The 20,771-nt window shown below is 35.8% G+C and overlaps 1 protein-coding gene across 1 annotated transcript in view; it reads right to left on the bottom strand.

Annotated features, from left to right (window-relative positions):
• Positions 1–20,771, bottom strand: part of DZIP3 (DAZ interacting zinc finger protein 3) — a 102,045-nt gene that overhangs the window by 26,171 nt on the left and 55,103 nt on the right. The window contains exons 13-18 of the mRNA XM_052643282.1: positions 18,820–19,437; positions 16,917–16,949; positions 15,718–15,881; positions 14,857–14,901; positions 4,373–4,398; positions 1,081–1,246 (exon numbers count right to left, since the gene is read on the bottom strand). Of these exons, the coding sequence (XP_052499242.1) occupies positions 1,081–1,246; positions 4,373–4,398; positions 14,857–14,901; positions 15,718–15,881; positions 16,917–16,949; positions 18,820–19,437 (1,052 nt within the window). The remainder of the gene's footprint in view (positions 1–1,080; positions 1,247–4,372; positions 4,399–14,856; positions 14,902–15,717; positions 15,882–16,916; positions 16,950–18,819; positions 19,438–20,771) is intronic.

The raw sequence follows: 20,771 nt of genomic DNA, 5'->3' as shown, positions 1-20,771 counted from the left end.
AGAATATGTCATTTCAGTTAAACTTTACGTATTTTAATTGGAAAGGAGACAGAAAGATACGACAGTCATACTAATGTACTATCAGTCAGAGAATCATTTGCACTGTTTCCTTACACAATCAATATTATTGATAATATATACTATATATTATACTTAAACCCTGGAACAGGTTATCATAAAATTATCTCAGTATAAAATTCTCATGGGTAAGTAAATCCTGGGGTTTTTCACTAAAAACAAGCTTTCATAGTTTTGTCTCATTAAGTACTCTGTTGAGCACATAGATCATGCTCATGTGCACCTTCATATATGTATGTCTTCCCCAGCACTGACTACTAACAGGAAAGGAACCCCCAAAAAGTGTTGTTATTAACATTTTTGTAGATATTTCTTTGTAACAGCGAAGTTTAATTATCTAAAAAATGAAAGTAGCTTTGTTTTATAAAGCTATTTTCCTAATGAAATTTAATCCAGTGGGATTATCCTAGGGTATTTTTTCTTTCTTGTGTTATTTGAAAACTCTTTATAAGGTATGCATTTGTAATCAACTCTGACCAATACTTAAAATCAGGAAATGGTTTGAGGACTAAAGTGAAGAGTTTCTAGTTCCTAGAGTTCTTTTTTCTCCACAGAGAAGGCAATGGCACCCCACTCCAGTACTCTTGGAAAATCCCACGGACGGAGGAGCCTGGTGGGCTGCAGTCCATGGGGTCGCTAAGAGTCGGACATGACTGAGCGACTTCTCTTTCACTTTTCACTTTCATGCATTGGAGAAGGAAATGGCAACCCACTCCGGTGTTCTTGCCTGGAGAATCCCAGGGATGGGGGGCCCTGGTGGGCTGCCGTCTATGGGGTCGCACAGAGTCGGACACAACTGAAGCGACTTAGCAGTAGCAGTAGCAGAGTTCTTTTGTATGTCAGCCATCCCTCTGTCCCTCCTTTCCTACTTTTTCTTTTTCCTCACAAACACAACATAAATCACTAGGTTAATATGATGTTCAAAGAGTCATGGGGAGAAAATCGTTAATAATTATTCTAGAAAAAGGAAGGCAGGACTGTACCCTCTCCAATCAGGCTTACCTGCTGTATCATGTCCAGAATATGCAATTCATCCAGACTATAGAACTTGTCTTCAGTTGTAGAATCTTCTTGAATATTGCTTGCATCATCTTTCATAAATCTACTGATTGCATACAGATTTGCTTGTTCTTTCTTCAACTGCTCTTCCTTTCCTATCATATTTGGGCTATAGTGGTGACATAACCAATGTGACCTTTTATAACTGTATAGCGTTTTTCATCTAAGCCATTATTTCCCAAATTAATATTGTACTGGTCTCGTGAGATGCTTAGATCAGACAGGTTCAAAGTTTGGACAGTGCCGATACCATGTATTTCTTTTGGAGACTCACAATGAATTTTAGCATATTTGAGATAGCACTCAATTGAGGTACCTATTCTGTTTATAGTAGTGCTTCTAAGAATTATGAGACCATGGAGTTCATTTTTCAAGATATAATTATTAACATCAGTTACTTTGAGAAACAATACTTTGGGAAATATTGACAAGCATTTCCACATCTGCTATATTATTTACTCATTACAGCATTCCTGACAGGCAGGTTGGTTTGATCAACTTCAGTACTTAGGTCTCATCTACATTTAAATAGAGGGTTCTGAATAGTAACATACATAAAGCAGATTTAAGATGGAGGTTTGTTTTGTAACAGGTGTTTTTTTTTTTGGTAACAAGATTTTATTTAAAAAAAAATTGTAGTGATAATGAATTTCAGTAACTAGAAACCACTGGGAAAAGAAAGGAAATACTATAAGTACAATGGCAATTAACTCATTTTTATACCTATGTCTAAAATTTAAATGCATGCTAGTATCATTTCAGTTGGCCTACTATTTAGTAGCTATGAATTTCCTTCCTAATCTTGCTGAATAATAACAAGAAATAGTATTTTACATATAGCATGATATAAATTACTTGACTTTATTAGCAAATAGAAAATAGATGCAATAGTACTTATTTTAGGTCAATGAGATCCAGAAAAAAGGACATATTATGCTTGTAGAATAACTTGTAAAACACTACAGAACAGTCATTACATATCACTGAAGTATTCTAGACTAACTCAAACATTTTGGAAAGTTCAATGAAATAAATTACTTGTTTAGACCACCATTCCAAAACTCAGTTTTCCATATTACTTCAACAGTTTTTAAAAATTTATATTCTTCCTGAAACCACAACAGATGTAAAAATATGAATTTATACTTTTGAAAAGCTAGAAAAGGTTACTTCTAAATTTTTAAAGTATGATAATAGCATTGTGATAATATAGGAAAATATTCTTCTATCAAAGAGATGTAAACTGAAGCATGTATAGATAAAATTATACAGTTTTGAGACTGAAAACATTCAAACAATAAATGTGAAGGGAAGAATGAAGCAAATGTGGGAAAACAATGAAAACTGTAAAATCACAACAACTACGGAAAATTCTTAAAGAGGTGGGAATATCAGACCACCTTTCCTGTCTCCTGAGAAACCCGTATGCCAAGAATTAACAGTTAGAACTGGACATGGAACAGCTGACTGATTCAAAATTGGGAAAGGAGTACATCAAGGCGGTATATTGTCACCCTGCTTATTTAACTTATGTGCAGAGTATATCATGTGAAATGCCAGGCTGGATGATTACCTGAAATCAAGATTGCCAGGAGAAATACCGACAACCTCACATATGCAGATGATACCACTCTAATGGCAGAAAGTGAGAGGAACTAAAGAGCCTCTTGATGAGGGTGAAAGAGAAGAGTGAAAAAGTTGGCTTAAAACCCAACATTCAAAAAACTAAGATCATTGCATCTGGTTACATCACTTCATGGCAAATAGAAGAGGGGAAAGTGAAAGCAGTGACAGATTTTATTTTCTTGGGCTCCAAAATCACTGCAGATGGTCCAGTGACTGCAGGCATTAAATTAAAAGACGTTCACTCGTTGGAAGGAAAGCTATGACAAACCTAGACAGCATATTAGAAAGCAGAGACAGGAATTTGCCAGCAGAGGTCTGTATAGTTAAAGCTGTGGATTTCCTAGTAGTCATATAAGGATGTGAGACTTGGACTGTAAAGAAGGCTGAGTGCCGAAGAATTGATGTTTTCAAACTGTGGTGTTGGGGAAGACTCTTGATGGTCCCTTGGACTTAAAGAACATCAGATCAGTCAATCCTAAAGAAAATCAACCCTGAATGTTCTTTGGAAGGACTGACATTGAAGTGGAAGCTCCAATACTTCGGCCACCTGATGTGAAGAGCCAACTCATTGGCAAAGGCCCAGACACTGGGAAAGATTAAAGGCAAAAGGAGAAAAGGGCAGCAGAGGATGAGATGGTTAGATACCCTCACTGACTCAATGGACATGAATTTGAGCAAACTCTGGGAGATAGTGAAGGACAGGGAAGCCTGGTGTGCTGCAGTCCACGGGGTCACAAAGAGTCAGACAAGACTTCGTGATTGAACAACAACAGACATAACCTTGAAAAGACACAGACACACACTATCAGTTTAGTGGCTCAACTTGTTGACAGAGAAAGTGAAAACCCATCTTGGATGATGAACTATTAATGTACCAAGAGGATCATGTCCATTATCAATGAGAAAGTATCAACTACAAGATGCTTTAAAGCTAACAAAGTATGTTCTTGTTACCATTTTAAAGATAAGTATGTCCTTACAGAGAGTTCTCTATAGCTACTACTTTTCATTTAACAAAACTTTTAACTGATCTCTTCATGGGATGTCTCTCCTACTTCCTTCCTCTACTACATGGTCATTAATCATGTTGCTGGAGAATATAGCTCACAATTATCTTCAGGCATTAACAGGTGCTCAGTAAAGGTTCAAAATTCACTGTTAACAACTGGGATCATAAAAAAATAAGACATCTTAGATTAATTAAACAAACCAAACCGCATGAAACTCTTTTTGTAAAAGGGGTTACTGGGACAAAAGATAATCTGTCTTTAAGGTTAAGTTTTATTTCGTCTACATTGGCTAACTATAATATAGACTGTATTTTAAAAGATTTTATGCTGGAAACAAATTTAGTCCGTATTAGCACTGGATGACTCTTGAGTAGCCACACAGAAAAATGGTAAGAGATTCTATTCTCCCAAAACAAGTGATAATTTAACTTTCTGTCACTTTCAATAAAAAACCCCAAAACTTATTAAGATAAAAAAACTGTCTTTTCTTAAGAATATTACCATATTCTGAGAATATGTACCAAAGCAAGGTTGTGTCATACTGGTAAAGCACACTTGGAAAGTACTAAGAAAAATTTTTAAATGAAATAAATACTTACACTTGCTCTTCTTTTGATTCCTTATTCTGAAAAATAACATCAAGAATTAGTATTATATATTAACTATGTTGGTACAGTACAGTGATCTAACTGAATTTAGACATTTCTCACGTTTTGGGGGGATCCTTGATGGCTCAAAGGTAAAGAATATGCCTGCAATGCAGGAGACGTGGGTTTGATTCATGGGTTGGGAAGATCCCCTGAAAAAGGGCATGGCATTCCCACTCTAGTATTTTTGGCTGGGAAATCTCATGGATAGAGGAGCCCAGCAGGCTACAGTCCATGGGGTCACAAAGGCCGGACACAATTTAGTGACTACTACACCACCACCGCCACCACCACCACCACCAAGCTTTCTGACCGCAACCAAAATAAATATATTTTACATTATGACTTAAATGCACTTACATAGCTATTTTTATCCACAAGCATAAAACTGAAATATAAGTTCCATGAAACAAACGTTACTCATATTATGTGTGTTATGGACTACGTGCTTGTGTGTCTCCAAAATTCTTACACTGAAACCCTAACCCTCAATGTGATGGTAATTGGAGGCATGGCCACTGAGAGGTAATTAGGTCTAGATGATGTGGAACCTTGATGACAGGATCAGTGCCATTATAAGAAGAGATCAGAGAGCTAGCTTGCTTGCTTGTGCATGCTCACTCACTCTCTTTCTTCAACATGTGATAATATAGCAGAAAGGTAGCTGTCTGCATATTAAGAAGAGGGCCTTCACCAGACACTGAATTGGCTAGCACCTTGATCTTAAATTTCTCAGCCTCCAGAACTGTGAAAAACAAAAATCTTGTTTAAGCCATCCAATCTATGGTAGTTTGCTATAGCAGCCTAAACTAAGACAATGCATGAGGAACTCTAGAATTTTTTTATTCATACTAATTCTTTTCCTTTTCTAAAATTATAGCCATGGCCTACCAAATCGATTTTGTTATCTAACCACTGAGTCATGAAACACACTCACACACACACAAATCACTGATTCAGATAATGGAAATGAATGTTGAGGTTGAGTTTGTACCTATTGCTGTATCTTAGGACAGGGTATATGTAATTCTTATTTATGAAATCTGACACTAATTACAAGTGTTCTTGAAAAATCTACATGTAAAGAGAAAGCAGACTGATATACTAAGAATCTTACAGGGAAAAAAATGCTAGGGAGACCACAATTGGGAGGAAAAGTTAAATAGCCCTAAATTTTATTTTCATTAAAACAAAACTATAAAGGCAACCTATTAAATAAAGGTAATATCAATGGCACAACATATTAATTACTCTTATATATCACCCTTCTATTAAGAGTATCAATTATTGTCATGTAAATTATAGTATTATTTTCTACTATCATCTCTTGTTTACAAAAAAATTCTGGTCTCTTTCCCCACAGATTCTATGATAAACTTACTAATTTGTTTTGCTTTATCATCTGCATACTAAGAGGATTTTTGCATTTCATTGTCTGATCAATGTCCAGTGCCAATTTGATTCTACAATTTAGAATTTTCAACTCCTGCCTTGAGTGTACCTGAATAACTAAGTTGAAAAGAGCTTTGGTTGTTCATAATGAATACATCTTGGAAGGAAAGTTATGACCAACCTAGATAACATATTGAAAAGCAGAGATATTATTTTGCCAACAAAGGTCCGTCTAGTCAAGGCTATGGTTTTTCCAGTGGTCATGTATGGATGTGAGAGGTGGACTGTGTAGAAAGCTGAGCACCAAAGAATTGATGCTTTTGAACTGTGGTGTTGGATAAGACTCTTGAGAATCCCTTGGACTGCAAGGAGATCCAACCAGTCCATCCTAAAGGAGATCAGTCCTGGGTGTTCATTGGAAGAACTGATGTTGAAGCTGAAACTCCAATACTTTGGCCACCTGAAGTGAAGAGTTGACTTCTTGGGAAGGACCTTGATGCTAGGAGGGATTGGGGGCAGGAGGAGAAGGGGACGACAGAGGATGAGATGGCTGGATGGCATCACCGACTCGATGGACATGAGTTTGAGTGAACTCTGAGAGTTGGTGATGGACAGGGAGGCCTAGCGTGCTGTGATTCATGGGGTTGCAAAGAGTCGGACACCACTAGGGACTGAACTGAACTGAACTGAATGAATACATCTAATATAATAAGTTCCCCAGCTACCCAAAAGTACATCATTCTCATGAAACTTTTCCAAAGCTGAAATGGCATGTGTTAGTTGCTTAGCCATGTCCAAATCTTTGCAACTCCATAGACCGCAGCCCACCAGGCCCCTCTGTCCATGGGATTCTCCAGGCAAGAACACTGGAGTGGGTTGCCATTTCCTTCTCCATAAGGAACTACACAAACTGAAGAAATAATTACAGGCATACCTTAGATGAAATGGAAGTTTGGTTCCAGACAACCTCAATAAGGTGAATATTGCAATAAAGCAAGTCACACAAATTTTTTGATTTCCTGGTACATATAAAAATTATGTTTATACTATATTGCAGGCAAGTAAGTATGTGATAATAACATTATGTCTTAAAAAAAGAATGTGTATAATTTAATTTTAAAATACTTTATTGTTAAAAATGCTAACCATCATCTAAGTTTTCAGCAAACTGCAATCTTTTCTTTGGTAGATGGTCTTGCCTTGATGTTGATGGCTGCTGACTAATCAGGGTGAAGGTTGCTAAAAGCAGCAATGGCTACGCTAATTTCTTAAAATAAGACAACAACAAAGTTTGTCACATTGATCAACTCTTTCTTTCACAAATGATTTCTCTGTAACATACAATGCTGTTTTGATAGCATTTCACCCAGGGTAGATCTTCTTTCAAAATTGGAGTCAGTCCTCTCAAACCCTGCAGTTAAGTTTATGTCATCTTCTAATTCTTTGTTGTCATTTCAACAGTATTTATGGAACTATCACCAGGAGTAGATTTCATCTTAGGAAACTGCTTTTTTGCTCATTTATAAGAAGCAACTCTTCACCCATTAAAGTTTTATCATGAGATTGTAGCAATTCAGTCACATCTTCAAGCTCCCCTTCTATTTCTAGTTCTCTTGCTATTTTCACCACATCTGCAATTACTTCCTCTACTGAAGTCTTAAATCAGTGTCATATGAGGGCTGGAATCAGCTTCTTCCAAACTCCTGTTAATGTTGATATTTTTACCTCTTTCCATGAATTATTAATATTTTTAATGGCATCTAGAAAGGTGAATCCTTCCAGAGGTTTTCAATTGACTTTTCACAAATTCATCAAAGGAATCACTATTTATGTCAACCGAAGCATCTCAAAATTTTAAGTCTTAAATAATTACACTTGAAAGTTGAAATGACTCCTTCATTCACAGGCTGCAGAATGGATGTTGCATTAGGCAAGCATGAAAACAATATTACTATCATTGTAGATTTCTATCAGAACTCCTGGGTGACCAGATGTACTGTCAATGAGTAGTAATATTTTGAAAGAAATCTTTCCTTCTAAGCAGTAGGTCTCTAGAGTAGGCTTAAAATACTTAGTAACCATGTTGGAAAGAGATGTGTTCTCATCCAGGATATGTTTTTCCATTTCTAGAGGACAGAGCTGATTTAGCATAATTCTTTTTGCTAGGATTTTCAGAATGGTAGAGCACTGGGTTCTACTTAAAATTATTAGCTACATTAGCCTCCAACAAAAGAGTCAGCCTGTGTCTTGGAGTTTTGAAGGCAGGTATTACTTTTCTTCTCTAGCTATGAAAGCCCTACATGGCATCTTCTTCCAATAGAAGGCTGTTTTGACTACACTGAAAATCTGTTGTTTAGCATAGTCACCTACATTACTTATATTAGCGAGGCCTTCTGGATAACTTTCTGCAGCTTCCACATCAGCACTTGCTGCTTCACCTTATAATCTGAAGTTATAGAGACGGCTTCTTTCCTTGAACCAACCTCTGCTGGCTCCAAACTTTTCTCTTGCAGTTTCCTCACCTCTCTCAGCTTTTACAGAACTGAAGTGCCTTCCTCTAGATTAGGCTTCAGTTTAAGGAAATGTTGTGGTTGATTTAATATTCTATCCAGAACACTAAAATTTTCTCTATATCAGCAAAAAGGCTGTTTCACTTTCTTATCATTCCTGTGTTCACTGGAGTAGCACTTCTAATTTACTTCAAGTACTTTTCCTTTGCATTCACAAGTTGGCCAAGGGTTTGGCTCAAGAGGCCTAGCTTTTGGCCTATCACATTTTCAATATACCTTCCTCACTAAGCTTAATAATTTCTAGCTTTTGATTTGCAGTGAGAGACCTGCAATTCTTCCTTTCATTAGAACACTTAGCGGCTATTGCAAGGTTATTAATTGCTCTATTTCAACAACTGTTGCATCTCAGGGAACAGGAAAACCCAAGGAGAGGGACAGAGATGAGGGAATAGCTGGTTGGTGAGTGAAAGTCGCTCAGTCATGTACAACTCTTTGTGACCCCATGGACTGTACAGTCCATGCAATTCTCCAGGCCAGAATACTGGAGTGGGTAGCTCTTCCCTTCTCCAGGGGATCTTCCCAACCCAGGGATCGATCCCAGGTTTCCCACATTGCATGTGGATTCTTTCCCAGCTGAGCCACCAGGGGAGCCTTGGTTGGTAGAGAAGTCAGAATACACACATTTATATTTTAAGGTCACCATCTTATATGGGCATGATTTGTACCATCCCAAAACAACTGCAATAGTAACATCAAAGCCCACTGATCACTTCAAGTGGTATTTATCCCAGGGATGAGAGATGGTTCAATATTTACAAATTACTCAATGTAATATACCACAATGACTGAAGAACAAAAATCATATGGTCGTCTCAATAGATACAAAGAAAGCTTTTGACAAAATTCAATATCTGTTAATGATAAAATTTCTCCACAAAGTGGGTACCATTTCTGTGCTTTATTGAGCCCATCACTGCATGAAATGTTCCCTTGGTATCTCTAATTTTCTTGAAGAGATCTCTAGTCTTTCCCATTCTTTGGCTACCTGATACGAAGAGCTGACTCATTTAAAAAAAAACCCTGATGCTGGGGAAGATTGAGGGCAGGAGGAGAGGGGATGACAGAGGATGAGATGATTGGATGGCATCACCGACACGATGGACATGGGTTTGGGTAGACTCCGGAAGTTGGTGATGGACAGAGAGGCCTGGCATGCTGCGGTTCATGGGGTCACAAAGAGTTGGAGTGACTGAACTGAACTGAACTGAAAGTGGGTACACAGGGAACATACCTCACATAATAAAGGCCATATACAAAGAGTCTACAGCTATCATCATACTCAATGGTGAAAAGCTGAAAGCATTTCTTCTAAAATCAGGAACAAGACAAGGATACCCACTTTATTCAACACAATACTGGAAGTCCTAGCCATAGACAAGAAAAAGAATGAGAAAGAATCCAAACTGGAAGGGAAGAAGTGAAACTGTTACTGTTTGCAGGTAACAAGATACTATACATAGAAAACCCTAAAATGCCACTAAAAAACTGCTGCTGCTACTGCGCTCCTAAGTTGCTTCAGTCATGTCCGACTCTGTGGCTAGAGCTCATCAATGAATTCAGTAAAGTCACAGGATACAAAATTAATATATAGAAATCTGTTACATTTCTTTATACTAACAAGGAAATATCAGAGAGAAATTAAGAAAACAATCCCATTTACCACTGCATCAAAAAGAATAAAATACCTAGGAATAAATACACGGAGGTAAGGGAATGACGCTGAAGCTGAAACTCCAGTACTTTGGCCACCTCATGCGAAGAGTTGACTCATTGGAAAAGACTCTGATGCTGGGAGGGATTGAGGGCAGGAGGAGAAGGGGACGACAGAGGATGAGATGGCTGGATAGCATCACGGACTCGATGGACGTGAGTCTGAGTGAACTCCCAGAGTTGGCGATGGACAGGGAGGCCTGGCGTGCTGCAATTCATGGGGTCGTAAAGAATCAGACACGACTGAGTGACTGAACTGAACTGAGCTGAAAAGCCCTGTAGTTGAAACACTATAACCCTAATAAAAGAAACTGGCTAACTTAAAGTGAGGGGCAGATATACCATGTTCGCTGATTGGAAGAATTAATATTGTTAAAACGGCCACACTACCCAAAACACTCTACATATTTAATGCAATCCATATCAAAATATCGAAAGTATTTTTCACAGAACTAAAACAAATAATTATAAAATTTGTATGGAACTTCAAAGACCTTAAATAGTCAAAGCAATCCTGAGAGAGAAAAAGAGAGCTAGAGGCATCATGCTCTCTGATTCCAACCTGTACTACAAAGCTACAGTAATCAAAAGAATATGGTACTGGCACAAAAACAGACACAGGGATCAAAGGAACAGAGCCAAGAGCCACTCAGGAATAAACTCACACACTTATGGTCAGTTAATCTATGACAAACGAGGCAGACAAGGATATGCAATGGGGAAAAGACAATCTCTTCAATAAGTGATGCAGGAAAAAACTGAACAGCTACATGTAAAACAGATTAGAATAGCATCTCATATTATATGTAAAAATAAACTAAAAATGGGTTAAAGACCTAAATGTAGGACCAGAAACTATAAAACCCCTGGAGAAACATTTAGGCAGAACATTTTTTGACATAAATTGCAACATTAATTTTTTGGATCTGTCTCCTAAAGCACGGGAAAGAAAAGCAAAAGTAAACAAATGGGACCTAGTTAAATTTAAAAACTTTTACAGAGCAAAGGAAACCACTAACCAAAATGAGCAGATAACTTACTGAATGGGAGAAAATATTTGCAAACAATATGACTAAAAAGGGGCTAATATCTAAAACAAACAGTTCATACAATTCAATATTAAAAAAAAAAACCTGACTAAATAATGGGCAGAAGACCTGAATAAACATTTTTCCAAAGAAGATATACAGGTGGCCAAAAGGCACGTGAAAAGATGCTCAACACTGATAATCATCACAGAAATGCAAATCAAAACCATAATGAGATCACCCCACATGTAGCAAAATGGCTATGATCAAGAAGACCACAAATATATGTCAGCAAGGATGTGGAGAAAAAGAACACGGTACACCATTGGTGGGAATGGAAGTTGGTGTAGCCACTGTGAAAAACAGTACAGAGGTTCCTCAGGAAACCAACAGTAAGTACAATGACCACATGATATAGCAACTCCACTCCTGAGCATGCAGGAAAAGAAAATGAAAACGCTAATTTGAAACTATACATGCACTGCAATGTTCACAGAAGCATTATTTATGATAGCCAAGATAGGGAAGCATCCTAAATGTCCATCAACAGATGAATGGATAAAGAAGCCATGGCTTATATACACAATGGAATACTACTCGGCCAGAAAAAAGATTGAAATTTTACATTTGCGAGAACATGGATGTATCTAGAGAGTATTAGGATTAGTGAAAAAAGTCAGAGAAAGACAAATACTATATGTTATCACTTATATATGGAATCTAAAAAGTAAAACAAATGAATAAATATAACAAAATAGAAACAGATGCAAATATATAGTGGACAAACTAGTTGTTACCAATAGGGATAGGGAAGTGGGAGGGACACCATAGAAAGAGAGGGTTAAGATATACAAACTACTGTGTATAAAATAAACTACAAGGATATATTATATAGCACAGGGAATATAGCCAATATTTTATAATAACTTTGAATGGAGTATAACCAATAAAAATTTTGAATCACTATGTTATGTACCCCAAAATAATATAATACTGTAAATCAACTATACCTAAAAAAAGATAACTGATCAGAGATCATAATAACAAAATAATACATTTGAATCAGTTCTAATGAGGTGGATGAAACTGGAGCCTATTATAGAGTGAAGTAAGCCAGAAAGTAAAACACCAATACAGTACACTAACGCATATATATGGAATTTAGAAAGAACGTAATGATAACCCTGTATGAGAGACAGCAAAGGAGACACAGATGTATAGAACAGTCTTTTGGACTCTGTGGGAGAGGGAAAGGGTGGGACGATTTGGGAGAATGGCACTGAAACATGTCTAATATCATATATGAAATGAATCGCCAGTCCAGGTTCGATGCATGATACGGGATGCTTGGAGCTGGTGCACTGGGATAACCCAGAGGGATGGTACGGGGAGGGAGGTGGGAGAGGGATTCAGGATGGGGAACACGTGTATACCTGTGGCGGATTCATGTTGATGTATGGCAAAACCAATACAATATTGTAAAGTAATTAGCCTCCACTTAAAATAGACAAATTTATAATAAAAAATAAACTCTAATAAATGATAAAAAAACAAAATAATAATAATTTAAAAGTTTGAAATATTGTGAGAATTACCAAAATGCAACACAGAAACAAAGTGAGTAAATGCCAACGGGAAAATGGTGCCACTAGATTTTTTTGATGCAGAGCTGCCACAACCAATTTGTGAAAAATTCAGTATCTGCAAAGTACAATAAAGCAAAGTGCAGTAAAATGAAGTAAGCCTGTAAGTTTTTTTGTATAAGCAAAAATCCTCTTCATATTTCTTTTGGTTAGCATAAACAGATATTAATGCAGGTCTTTCATAAAAACAAAGTGGTATAAAGTGAACTTCAGAAAGCAGGAGATACCTGTATTTCTAAAATTCCATTTAAGCTCTTTCCAGGATAACTTCATGCTAACTTTATGTATCAGCCTGTCTTACATGCATCTCAGCAAACTTCCCTTTAGAGAGGACATCCACTTGAAGAGCTTATTTCCTGCCATATTTTTTTCCCTCAATGCTTCTATTCTTTTGCCATCTGCTTTACCTTCCTTTTCTACTTCTAATGTCAGTTCCTTTGAGTAGGGAATAAAATTGGGAAGAAAGAAAGAACTAATTAACTCTCAAGAGTTATTTACAATTTACTGCTATACATACTAGTTAGAAGTTATTTTATTATCCCCTCTATTTGCTTTATAAATTATACTTTTTGTCATCTTCATCCAGAGAATCCCTGATAGGTGTTTTTAGGACCTCAAATATTGTTAGGTAGACATGCTGAAAATCAGATAATTAACAGAGGACATAATTTCATGCATAAGGATTCTATAGTCACTCTGTATCACACAAACTTCTAATGAACTGTTTTAAAAACATAGTTTAATTTTAAAAATTTAATTTTAAGGTAACTTTCGATAAATATGAAAATGATACTGATATTTTACTGATCAGATTAGAATAAAAATCTTTATCTTGTTTTTGACTTTAATAAGAATTTTGTAAACTTACCTTCATTGTGTAAAATTTCATTTATGACTAAAGTTTATATATACATAACGTAAATTCATATATAATAAGATGAATTTGCAGTTGGGCAAATGCTTTCACTCAGTTTATAATTTAATCTAGACTTTAAATATATGTTTCAAGCCAGAAATAATAAAATCATCTTGAGTCCAAATCCACTGAAATGTACAAGAGTGAACCAAATTGTAAAGTGTGGACTCTGGGTAATTATATTATGGATGCAGGCTCATCAGCTGTAACAAATGTAACACCTGCAAGGGGATGTTGGTTGTGAAGAGGCTACATGCATGTCTGGAGTCAGAAAGTATATGGGAGATTCTGTACTTTCTCTCAATTTTGCTCTGAACCAAAAAATTGCTCTAAAATTATTAATACAGTCTTGATTTAAAAAATTAAGCCAATAAAAAAATATTCTTGACTGTCTCTCGTAATTTTTCAAGCTATTAAGACACTTTTTGCTAATACTGCTACAGACTGTAACTTGCTCATTTTACAACTCTCAAACAACAGGAAGAGGCATAAAAGAAGCTTCTTGGGTTTGTACCATTTTAATACATTATCGCATAGTTGGCAGAGTCTTAGATACAAAAGAGAAAATCAAGATTTCTTAGGATTTTAAAAATTCTTCTGAACTCATCTATAGAAATATGAAAAGAAGCTGTTTTTAAAACAGAGTAGGTATTTTTAAAATGAGAATGGTATGCAGAAATTAATGAAATTTCAAAGTGATTAATTCCATTTCTTTATATATTTAAATGTATATATTATGATTTAGAGAAATAAAATAGGGCATATTATAAATTTAAATCATTTTCAGAATCTAACATATACAGACTTCTCTATAATCATATATTCAATAAGCTATGAACATTTATAAGTCATTTGTGCTACTTGTCTACTTGGACTAATTTTAAGTTCTATTAACAGTTAAAACAAGGCTTTCCTGGTGACTCAGTGGTAAAGAATCTGCCTGCCAATATAGGAGATGCGAGTTTGATTCATGGGTTGGGAAGATCCCCTAGAGAGGGAAATGGCAACCCAGTCAAGCATTATTGCCTGGGAAATCCCATGGACAGAGGAGCCTGGCGGGCTACAGTCCATGAGGTCAGCAAGAGTCGGTCACAACTTAGCAACTAAACAACAGTAAAACCATGTATTAAACCTAACTATTCATAATCAGACATACCTCCATTATAATGCCTCTTACCTTTTTATTCTTGGTCTTTTTCTTTTTCTTTGGTTTACTCTTAACCTGATAGGTAAGAAATACATCTATTTAATATGCAATTCAAACTGCACAATGGATTATTTTGCAAAATATATTTCCTCTAACCACTTGGAATTTTATCTTCTAAAATAGATCATAGTTTCCTCTAGGTTCTATGGAACATTAGTTTCATTTTAATTTCAATCTCAGTTTTCTGCTTGAGAAATCACTGATGTATAAAGGAACAATATATAACATCGATGAGTAGGATACTGAAGAGAGCTCAGAGGTCTTCACTTGCACATGTGCATGTATGACTAACAAAGGTGTGTGTGTGTGCATATATGACTAACGAAGAAGGCACCTTAAAAAAAATCAACATATTCAGGTCCATAAGGTGAAAAACCAAGCCTAAAAAGAATTTAGTGACCACATATTAACTGCTACCACTTATCTATAAAGAAATACATCCTAGATGATTTTAACTCTACCTCTGTGTAAATAGTATTGAAATATCCCTGTTTTCTCTTCGTTTCTCTCTCCTTCTATTCCCTACTATGCTTTCTTCTACTTTCTGCTAACCTTCCACATTCACTCTACCACTTAGGATAAAGAAACATGCTCAGAAATCTAGCACAGTGCCTGGCACATAATAAGTGTTCAATAAATGCTGTCAAAAATACATGATTAAGGCAGGGAAGACTGTAGAAGAAAGTACTGGGAAAATTCCAATTCAAGCTCTGTATAAACAGTATGATAATATAAAGTAAGACTATCTGGGATGCTTTAAAAACAGAACATGTAACAAACTAAAAGCCTTGATTAAGTTCTTCTAATTCAAATATTAATGAGAGCTTATACTTCCTGGAGATCTTTAATAGATTCTGTTGAAGATTCACTCAGTATCGATGCCCCATCTTTATTCATTTCTGCTAACTGTATTTCAGGGATTGATTTCACATTTATATTGTACTCCATAAGAGGTGGACTTAGTTCTTCATTTTGTAACTCTTCTACTTCAATACCTAAATATTAAAACCAAAACACTCAAAATCTGTATGCACATAATTTTAGCTTTATCAGTATTTTAAATATATTTACTCCTCCCATAACACCATCCCAGAAAAAAAAATAGAAGACATCTTACTCTATTCAAGTACTAAATGAAAATAAAATGTCTATTTATCAATGACCAAATAATAATAGGTACATATAGTAGCCTGAAACCAATCAGTATGAACACAATCCTAAGATATTTTACTTTTATCTTAAGAAGACTATAGATATTAGATAATCTAGAACTTAAGTCAACCCTAAATATAAGCTTTTGAGTATCCTGACACTGACCCTGTTAACACTGCAACTAGTATTATCTTAGGGCATAAATTTGAAACATAAAGAAAAGAAGGAAAAGTTCTATTTATTTTTTTCCTTTTTCTTTCTTTTTCATAACCAAAGGTTGTTAAAGGGTATCAGCCCCCTATTATGTAACTTCTTCTTTGACACCATGCTCCTTGACTGTGCTCCAGAGATCAATCTCTAAACATGTAAACTTCGTTTGACTCATCACAGTTGGTTCAAACAAAAGCCATGGTGTTCCTTTCTTAAGTATAATTTTAGTTGCAGAATTTGAATTACATTTAAAAAAACCAACAGTACATAAATGAAAATCAAATAATTAGCAACTCATTACCTGGCAAAAAGTATATAGCTTAACAATGGGTAGTTAACCAAATAAAAGCTACATAAGCTAACGAGTAGCATGTATGATCAGGTAGAGCAAGCAAGTAAGCATTTTTGCCTGTTGAAGTGTCCTTTGTGTCAAAAGTTAAAATACTCTGTTAGGGTAAACCCCAGGGCACATGTACTAAGAGAAAGGCAGAGTTAAAAGGCTCATACTAGATTCAGTTGATCAGTAGTGATTTGATCATATAATTTTCCAAACTTATAGTAAACACAGTTTATCATATAGTTTATTTGACAAAGTAAAAATCTACAGGTGCCCCTTAGCTACACAGGGTTGAAAGTCACTTAGGTATTTGGTTTTTAAACATACTTACGTTGACTGCCAGTTATTGACTGTAGAGCAATTCCTACGATACATAAAGAAAAATTTTAGATGTATAATTGAAAATGCAACCAACAAATATCAGACTAAGAAAAACCAGAAAATAAAGTTTTATATTGCACCAATAAATATTTTAGTTTTATTTTAGTTTTAAACTAAAAATAACCAACTTCACTCATGAATCCAGTTTAAACAAAGTATAATTTTTATATTAAAACATAAACTTTACGCTAGAACATAAAGCTTATCTAATCCATGATTAGAGAAAGAAAAGTTTAAAAAAAATAGTTCATAATAATGTCTAGAACACCAGTACTTTAAACCAAGAAGCAAATTCTTACAATTGACAGTCTAAGGTCATGAAGTAATAATAGGTAATTATGAAGCAAATCACCATTGTAAGTTTGAGCCTTTTTTTAAGCAAAATCCTGATAAGCAGTCCCTCTCCTTACCCATTAGTATTTATTAAGCACCTATGATATATGAGGCTGTATTAGGCTCTAGAGTTTGAAAGGTAAAGAAAAAAGATAACCTTCATAGAGAGTTAGTGGAGACAATAGATATTAATCAGATACACAAATGAAAACTACAAGTGTAGTAACTACTAGGGAAGAATTATAAGATTCTAGGAAAGCCTCTATTAAGGAGACTTGACCAGTAAGCTCTTTAGACTTCCACAGTGAGAACTGAAATACCTTGAATTTATTGCTCAAAGCTCTTTCCCAAATATTACCTTCATTCTCATGAAATTTTGTTATTTAAAATCTTAACAGAGTAAATGCAAAAAAGAAAAGCCTTTAATTTATAAGTTAATTTACAAGTCAAGGGTTCCTGCCTGACTTTCTTGTATAATCAAACTCAGCATTCTCTTCTTTCATGTTCAAGGACAACTCTTAAAGGTTAAGCAGGAAAACACAATGATCCCAGAGCCTTAGCTAAAGGACTGGGATGGGATCTAGCAATTATCTCTGAAGAAAATCTGGACCAGGTCAACAATTACTAGACTTGGAAAGTTGTATGTTTAAATAGCATCAGTGTAATCATCAGTTGCTCACCAGGTAGTATGACTAATAACTTGGGACCAGGAAAATGCAGCCAGAATAGCACAGTGAGGGTTTCAGTGATGCTGAAATACCTTCACCTTTACCTTCCATGACAGCTGAGAAGCTATCCTGGAATGTGGAAAGGTGGTCTGAAGTCTCCCATAATGGATAATGTCTGAGCATGGCCACTGTTGACTTTAGACACCCTGCATAAATGTTATCTGATTTTTAAAATTACCTATGACCAATGGAGAGCTAAACCTCTAAACTAAAAGTCATAGTTCTGATAGAAAGGTGAAACATGCACTCATGGTATTTAAAAGAGCATTCTTGAAACACGCAGTACCTGTATTTCACAGTTTTAGGCATCCTTAATTTTGTAGAAGCAATAAAACTCCTCTACTTAAAAATCTTCAACAATTCCTTTATGAAAACACAAACTCCTCAGCATGGCAAGAGAAATCCTCTTGAATTTATTCTATGAACTCTCCCCTACGTTAAACTCAATATTGCCAACCTTTTTGTTCCTTGAATTATATTTCTATGTTTCTATACCTTTGTTCTTGTTTCCTTCTGAAACATCCTTACTCATCTTCTTCATTTGGCTAACTTTTACATTTAAGAATTCCTAAGATATTATATTCTCCAGAAAGCCTTTTTGGATTCTCTGAGACTATAATTTCCCATGGTGTTTTGAAAACATCTCTAGCACTGTAATTACTGTTAATGTCTTGATGAGTCTATTCTCTCAAGAATGTGAGCTCACTGCATCTCCTGGCCTTAGCAGTGTGTCTGACACATAGCAGACACTCAGTGCAGGTTTACTAGCTTAGGTAAATAACTAGTTTGTACCTTGTTGATAGCAGGATAGCATCCTCTGGATGATTTCTGGTACGGGTATGCCTAGGTAGACGGACAGCTGATGGTAATCAAGGGAGATATTCTCAATGGGGTTCTCCTTCACTTTGTCAATATCTTCTTTCTTCATCCCAAGGCGCAGAAGAATATCTGAAACTTTTTTCCAAATTGAATTGAATTGTGACTCAGTGAGACCATTCATCAAAATCTCACTAAGGAGGATATCCCTGTATTTGCACAGCCTCAAGATGTCTGCAGACTTAGAGAGATCAGAAGGTGGTGGTTCCAAATTCCAGCCTTTTTTGGGCGCAGGGAACACATTCAAATGTTTTATGAGAGCTAATAGGAGATATAAGTCAAACTGTTTGGACTGTGGTAGCTCCTTGTTTGGGGGATAAAGCAGATGCCATGCTCCACCCAAAGGGTGATTGGTCCAAAGATGGTTGTAGTAGGGCTCCAGTACATTCTTGTGTATAAGAAGCTCTTTTCTCAAAAGAGGGGGTGGCAGAGCCTCATCAAATATTTGCCGAACAACGTCAGTACCAGAAACAATAATTATATGAAGCAGATGATAGAAATAATTATAATCAAGTTTGAAGATAGGCATTTCATCTGAAAATGAATTTTGAGAAGTCAAAAGATTCCACATTAATGTTCTTTTTCTATGTGGTTTCAGGTATTACATCCTAAGTTCATGTAGGACAGGCACTATTCCAAAAGAATTAAGTATATAGTACAGAGCTTTGCCACAGCCAGTGCTCGATAAGCATGCTGCTATCTGTCTAGCTGTCAAAAAGTCAAAACAAAAACAGTATGTTCCAAGCAAAAGAAATCACAAAAACTCATCGCCATAGAAGCCTTTCAACCATTCAGTGTTTTGTTCAAATAAATGATCTGTGGCCACCAAATGGCATAAAAGTATTAGGCCTTTGAACATTTTGAAGACTGTCAAGAATGGTAACTGCCAGTGTTTAATTATACTTTATTTAGGCAATTATGTTTTACCTTAATCAGCATTGTCCAATAAGACTTTCTGTGGTGAAAATATTTCAAATTTCTGCTGTCCACTATCCACTGAGAGTGGAAATGCTGCTTGTCTGACATAGGAATTAAATTTGAAACTTTATCTAATTTTAACAAGTTTAAATTTAAATAGCCACATATGGCTAGTGGCTACCTTATTAGAAAATGCAGAACTATATTAAGAAATATAAAGTGATTTAATGCCTTGCTCCTCAAAGTATAGTCCATTGACCAGCAACAGCAACTTCCACATGGGAGCTGGCTAGAAATATAGAATCTCAGGTCTTACCCCAGAGTTACTGAAATGGCACCTACAGCACTTACAATTTAACAAAATCACAGATAATTCAAACATATATTAAAGTTTGAGACACACCAATCTAATGAACCTCTTACTCTTATCTTACCCCAAAAATAAACTAATCATTAAGTAGGTGTTTCATCAATGAAATGAAATAAGGCATGAGACTGAACTATTTGGTATTTTTCTCTGGTTTAGTAGCACCTCCAAATGATGAAAGCAGACTGAGATGAATTAGAAAGTAATAAGAATTTGGTATATGACAGTATATTGTTAAACTAATAAAGTATTTATCATAAAATGTAGCTTTATGGTTTTATCCTTAATGAGTGTGTGTTTCAAAAGATTTTCAACGTAATATATTCTTGCTTGATATACTTGACTTAAACTGTGGAGGCAAGCAAGGTTACAAAGCAAATGACTCAAGGAACTTTCCCTGGGCTGCCAAATAAGAAGCTAGCTAGAATCAGGGACATCCCCAAACAAGAAGGAATGCCACCAGACTACACTTCCTTGGAGCCAGGAGACCTTAAGGTCTCCAAACGCTGAACAGCTGTCATTTGCTAGCACACTCCTAAAGAGGTGGCACCATTTGGACTTTGAGCCCAAAATGTTCATTCTT

The sequence above is a fragment of the Budorcas taxicolor genome, chromosome 1, assembly GCF_023091745.1.
Source record: "Budorcas taxicolor isolate Tak-1 chromosome 1, Takin1.1, whole genome shotgun sequence".
NCBI classification, from domain to species: Eukaryota; Metazoa; Chordata; class Mammalia; order Artiodactyla; family Bovidae; genus Budorcas; species Budorcas taxicolor.
This window is presented reverse-complemented; position numbering and strand designations above follow the sequence as displayed.